Below are 6398 nucleotides of genomic sequence, written 5' to 3' on the forward strand. Positions count from 1 at the left end.
TTTGTGATTTTGTTGATTACTTAAAAAACTTGTTATTAATTCGTAATTTTTCGAAGTTGAATTAATCTCATAATCGTCAACAAAAAAATCTCAACACTAACCTTGGGCACCAAAAATTTTTTTGCCCTGGGCATGAAGAAACTCAGGACCGGCCCTGCTCAATATTAAAGAACCCATCAAACTAGCTAGGTAGCCATGCCTGGGGGGTTTTTCGTTTGTACTTCCTAATCAGTTTGTTACTTCTCTTTGGTTGACACCAACCCAACAGAAAAATCTCAAAATGGGAGTTTTGGTTTTGAAACTACTTTTCATATACTCAATTTTTTATGCAATGTTCATTTTTTGTTGTATCTCCTCCATGCATGCAACTGAACCATCCCTTAGCCATGAGACTCGAAGGGAGTGAGAGGGATAGGCTGGCACTACTAGCGATCAAAGCTCAAATACAACACGATCCCAACCAGGTCACAAGCTCATGGAATGAAACCCTTCACTTTTGCCTGTGGCACGGTGTCACCTGCAGTCGACGACATCGCCAAAGGGTGACAAAGCTTCAGCTGGGCTCTCTAGCGTTGGTGGGATCCATATCTCAGCACATAGGAAACCTAAGCTTCTTAAGAGTGCTAAATCTGGAGAACAATAGCTTCAATCATCAAATCCCTCCTCAAATTGGGCATTTGCACAGATTGAAGGTACTGTATCTAAAAAATAACTCACTTAATGGTACTATTCCTCCCAACATATCCAATTGCTTCCAACTCATCTCTCTTGATCTTGCTGGAAACCTTCTGGTGGGTAAAATTCCTCCCCAACTTAGTTCCTTGTCAAAGCTTGGATTTTTTAATTTGCAAGTTAACAATTTATCAGGAGAGATCCCTCCTTCTTTGGGGAACCTTTCGTCTCTCGAGATATTTGGTTCAACTTTTAATTCCTTAGAAGGAAGCATCCCTAATTCTCTATGCCAGTTGAAAAAATTAACAATTCTCTATTTAGGTGAAAATAGTTTGTCTGGTATCATCCCTTCCTGCATTTATAATCTCTCTAGTATAGTTGAATTCGAGGTATCAGGAAACCAAATTGAAGGAAGTCTTCCCTCAAACTTGGGCAATGCTTTTCCCAACCTTCAAATCTTTTCCATTTACCAGAATCAATTTACTGGGGCCATCCCTTTGTCAATATCCAATGCAACAAATCTTGTGTGGTTTCAAGGTTCTTCAAACAAACTTACTGGAAAGGTGCCAAATTTACGAAATCTTCATAACCTAAGGCGATTTGGTGTCAGTGACAATAATCTTGGAAGCAGTAAACATGGTGACTTGAGTTTTGTCTCAGAATTGATCAACGCCACACGGCTAACTGGGTTGAGCTTGGGCTACAATAATTTTGGAGGGATGTTGCCCACATCAATATCCAATCTCTCAACCAATCTCCGAATCCTAGGAATTGGAGAAAACAAACTGCATGGAAGCATCCCAAGTGGATTAGTGAATCTTATCAACTTGGAAGTGCTCTCTCTGGAGGAAAACTTCTTCACAGATAGCATCCCCAATGACATTGGGAAGGTTTCAGGGCTTGAGAAATTGTATCTTAACAACAACCAATTATCAGGGAGAATTCCATCCTCTCTAGGAAACTTGACATTGTTAGCAATGCTCCAATTGCAAGAAAATAATCTAGAGGGTAGCATCCCTTCCAGCCTAGGGAAATACCAGTGGTTACTAGAATTGGGCCTTTCTGGAAACAAACTGAATGGCACGATACCTCCTCAGGTTATTGGCCTCTCATCTTTATCAACAATTTTGGCATTGCATAGAAACCAATTCACTGGTTCCCTTCCGATGGAGATTGGCAAATTGAAGAATTTAGGTGGACTAGACGTTTCTGACAACTTGTTATCAGGAGAACTTCCCAGTAGCCTTGGCAGTTGCAAGAGTTTAGAAGCCTTATACTTGCAAGGCAACTTCTTCTTGGGACCCATTCCTTCATCTATGAAGGGCTTGAGAGGGATTCGATATTTAGACCTTTCTCGAAACAATTTGTCAGGAGATATTCCACAGTTCTTCGAACGCTTTGGAAACTTGGAGAATCTGAACCTATCCTTCAATCAATTTTGGGGAGCAGTACCAACTGAGGGTATTTTCAAGAATGCAAGTGCTATTTCAGTTGCTGGAAACACAAGACTTTGCGGCGGTATTCCTAATCTTCAACTTCCTGTGTGCGAGTCTAAAGAGTCTAAAGGAGAAGGATTGTCTCGTAGAATGAAACTAGTGATCTCTTTAGTTTCTGGGATCACTCTGTTGGGACTGGCTGTGGTGCTCACTCTTTTCGTTCTTCTTCGTAAGAAAAGGAAAGAAACTGAATTAAACACTTTTGGGAACTCTGTTTTGCAAGTTTCATATGCTACTCTTCTTAAAGCTACTGACGGGTTCTCTTCAGCTAATTTGATTGGTGTGGGTGCTTTTGGGTCTGTGTACAAAGGAATTCTTGGTGATGATAGAGTTGCTGTCGCTGTGAAGGTGCTTAACATGTTACACCAGGGAGCGTCTAAGAGTTTCATGGCTGAATGTGAGGCGTTGAGAAATATCAGGCATCGAAATCTGGTCAAGATCTTAACTGCATGTTCAAGTATTGATTTCAGCGGCAATGATTTCAAGGCCCTTGTTTACGAGTTCATGGACAATGGTAGCTTAGAGGAGTGGTTGCATCCATCTACTGGAACTGAAGAGGTAATAGAAGCACCCAAAAGTTTGAATCTTGTTCAAAGGGTCAACATCGCCATTGATGTTGCTAGTGCATTGGATTATCTTCACAACAATTGCGGAACACCGATCGTTCATTGTGATCTCAAGCCAAGTAATGTTCTTTTGGACAGTGACCTTACTGGACATGTTTCCGACTTTGGGCTGTCAAGGTTTCTCTTAAAACCAACCACGAGTGTTTCTGGAAATCAATCAAGCTCTATTGGAATTAGAGGATCGGTTGGTTATGCTGCGCCAGGTAATTTTTCTACTACTCTTCAGAATTTGTCTTCCCATATTTTACTTTAACATATTTCAAAAACAATGAGAGCTATTTGATTTATGCACAGATGTGGTGACAAATATTTGTGATATTGTTTGAATTGTAGAGTATGGCATGGGAAGTGAAGTGTCAAAATATGGGGATGTCTATAGCTTTGGCATTCTCTTATTAGAAATGTTTACAGGGAAGAGACCCATGGATCACATGTTCAGTGACGGCTTGAATCTTCATAATTTTGTGAAGACATCTCTTTCTGAACGTGTTTCAGAGATTTTAGAATCACTAGTTCTCCAAGAAGACACCACCAATGTGGCTGAAGCTCACAGGCACAGCCAATTGAGTGTGAGAGCACAAAAAACTGAAGAGTTCTTGACTTCAATACTTGGTTTAGGTATTTCATGTTCTGTTGAATCCCCCACAAACAGAAAGGATATTAGTGATGTTGCTTCTGAATTGCATTCCATTAGGGGTAACCTTCTTGGCTAGAACCTTTTGAATTGTTATAGAACAGGGAAGGGTTTTCAATATGTTGTATGCTTCTTGTATTTTGATATCTTTTGTTTTTCAACCGTCTTTTAAGTCTGGTTGTTACCACTTACCAGTACATCTTGTATTGAGTGTGCAACTTTGTGTTTGAGCCTTTTGAGGCTCTGATCCTTTAATGAGCATTACCGAGTCATTGGGTTGTCGACTTTTTATGGCACAAAAAGTTCCTACTTCATCCTTACTCTGTTTTAGTTTTTGATCCAAACCCAATGCATATCTCTATTCTCTAACATCATAATTATGTGAAGACAGCTCTCCCTGAACATGTTGTAGACATTGCAGATACATTAGTTCTTCAATATGAAATCACCGATATCGATGAAGCTCCCAATGAAACCAGCTTGAGAGCATATAAAATTGAAGAATGTTTGATTTCGACATACGGAATTGGAATTGCGTGTTCTGCTGAATTCCTCACAACCAAAAAGGAGAGTAGTGATGCTGCTTCTGAACTGCAGTCCATTAGGGATAATCTTGTCTACTAGAAGTTTTTAAATTATTACTAAAGCTTTTATATATGTTGTAAGCTTCTTGACCTTTGACCTCTCTTGTTTTTCAATTGTCATAGATGCCATCTTTGTAGTCTGTATGGTTGAGGCCTTGAAGCCTCAATACACTACTGCATTCAGCTTGTATGAATCTTTTATCCTCTTTTCAAAAAAAAAAAAAATTGGCCTGATCCTCTTGGGATCAATCACTCGCAGCAAAATGAAATTTGATTAGAGTTCAATTCCTAATTAACTTACTGAATCATCACTGGGGTGTTGACTTTTTAATGGCACATAGAGTTCATATTATCCCAACTCTGTTTTTTTTTTATCAAATCGCCATGCATAACTCTGATTGAAGTCATGTTTTTGATGCCAAAGAACTTTCTATCAAACAATTTCAAGCTTCTACTTTCAACCCTATTGTTGTAGAATAATCTAATTAGGAACAATCGATCAAGTTTGTCTTGATCGATGATCAATTAACTAGCTAGAAGGCATTAAAGGACATAAAATTGATTTCCTTGTCATTTTCTAATATCTTGGAAATGTAGAGACAACACCACATTTATGTATTACGAGACAACATAGATTATGAACTTTGTCCGGGAGTTTAATTACTGTAATGCAAATTAGAAAATACAATTATAGAAGAAAACCTATATATATATGATTGAACCAAACAAAGGAAACAGAGAAGACCAGAGATATAAGAACAAAATACTTGCAGGTAACAAAAGAGTTAACTTTTACTGCATTTTCTTTTTCCATCATTCTTTTCTAGATAACTGTAAGTGGATTTCTACATAAGACATAAGGTAATGTTTTTGTTTGCAGGGTAACAATATATATATATATATATATATATATATATATAGCAGGGTAACAATATATATATATATATATATATATATATATATATATATATGAAACAAGGATATATAAACACAAAACAGGGTAAACAGGAAAGATAGGAAAGCTTAGAGAATGATAACAGATTAAGGTCGGACTTACTAAAGTCTCCGGCCTTGGATAAGAAAAGTTTCTTTTTTTGTTTCATTTTCCTCTCCACATTATGCAATATTACGCGTGCTGCGCATTGATCTTGGTGCTTAATTACGACTGACTACAGTCCTTATCGGAAAAAAACTACAGTAGTAGTTGGAAGCACGAAGAAAGTAGTCAGTGGTTGTTCCTATCATCTATTCCAGGTCTTCCTAGCCATGAGAGGTTCTGCTACTGGTCTTGGTTTTTCTTCTTCCATTATGATCGATATTTTACTTGGAAGAAATTACGTTAGTGTTAAGAAAAGAAATAAGTAGGTCAATCTTTCGCAAGAAAGTGATAATTAAGTCAACCAAAGTGTGCTCATATGGATCATTTATTCTATATATTGATTGCTATGACTCTTGATGAACTAGTACCTGATTCATAACCACAAAAACACCCACATATATCTCCCTCTCTTTGGTTCCAAAAACAAAAAAAATCCAGGTGTAAGTTTTGGCTAACAACAGTCGTCTTTGGAAAACAGGAGTTGGAAAGAAAGGGAGTTTTGGTTGGTTGTCCATCTTCCTATCTGTAAATTAGTTTTTTACTCCTCAAATGGAACTCACCTAACAATTTTTAGGATCTTCCTTGAAAACTTTCTCCCTAGTAGAACTAATTATGTGATCAATTTTATCATAATTTGTTTCACTTCAATTTTACCACTCGTCCTCCATCACGTCGTCGATCACGGGTTGGAATTAAACAATCGAATAATCAAGTAAGTCATCTTTTGGAAGGAGGCAATAACTCCGCCGATCTACAGTGGTTATCTCTTCCCCTGAGCACTTCCTCATTATCCTAATATAATGCCTGAAAGGGTGGTTCTAGTTGGACCTCCAAATTTGCTATTTGGACCTCCTATACTTAGTACACCTCTAATTTACTTTTTAGAATACTTGAAATGTTAAGTGGATCTCTTTATTTTTACCAAAACACCCTTAAACATTAGATACAATAATCTCTTACTCTACTTTTTATCTCTATATTGACCATGAGAAAAAGAATGAATCAAAATCATATGATATTGTCCTCTTATGAGTAGATTTCTCCTCCACCAAAAATCAGAGGGTTGGTTCTCGATCTTGATATGTTCCTGGAATTTCTTTGAATTTGCTAAAAGAAGTATTTCATGGGTTTTTGGTTGAAAGATATAGTTATTACTCGATCATAATATTCAATGGATATAATTTAAGGAAATTTCAAATCAGATTCTTTTGAATTTACTTTTGCATTTTTTTTTTTTTTGAACCAAATCATTCATTCATCTCAAGCCAGAATGGCACGGATACATAC

General features: G+C 37.3%; 1 protein-coding gene across 1 annotated transcript; it reads left to right on the top strand.

Annotated features, from left to right (window-relative positions):
- Nucleotides 1-386: 386 nt before the first annotated feature.
- Nucleotides 387-4052, top strand: LOC112203631 (putative receptor-like protein kinase At3g47110). The gene is made up of 3 exons (XM_024344566.2): nt 387-2997; nt 3128-3490; nt 3820-4052. Exons 1-3 carry the CDS (start codon nt 387-389, stop codon nt 4050-4052), a joined length of 3207 nt encoding a protein of 1068 aa, XP_024200334.2.
- Nucleotides 4053-6398: the final 2346 nt, after the last annotated feature.

Source organism: Rosa chinensis, chromosome 1 (genome assembly GCF_002994745.2).
Source record: "Rosa chinensis cultivar Old Blush chromosome 1, RchiOBHm-V2, whole genome shotgun sequence".
Classification (NCBI taxonomy): domain Eukaryota; kingdom Viridiplantae; phylum Streptophyta; class Magnoliopsida; order Rosales; family Rosaceae; genus Rosa; species Rosa chinensis.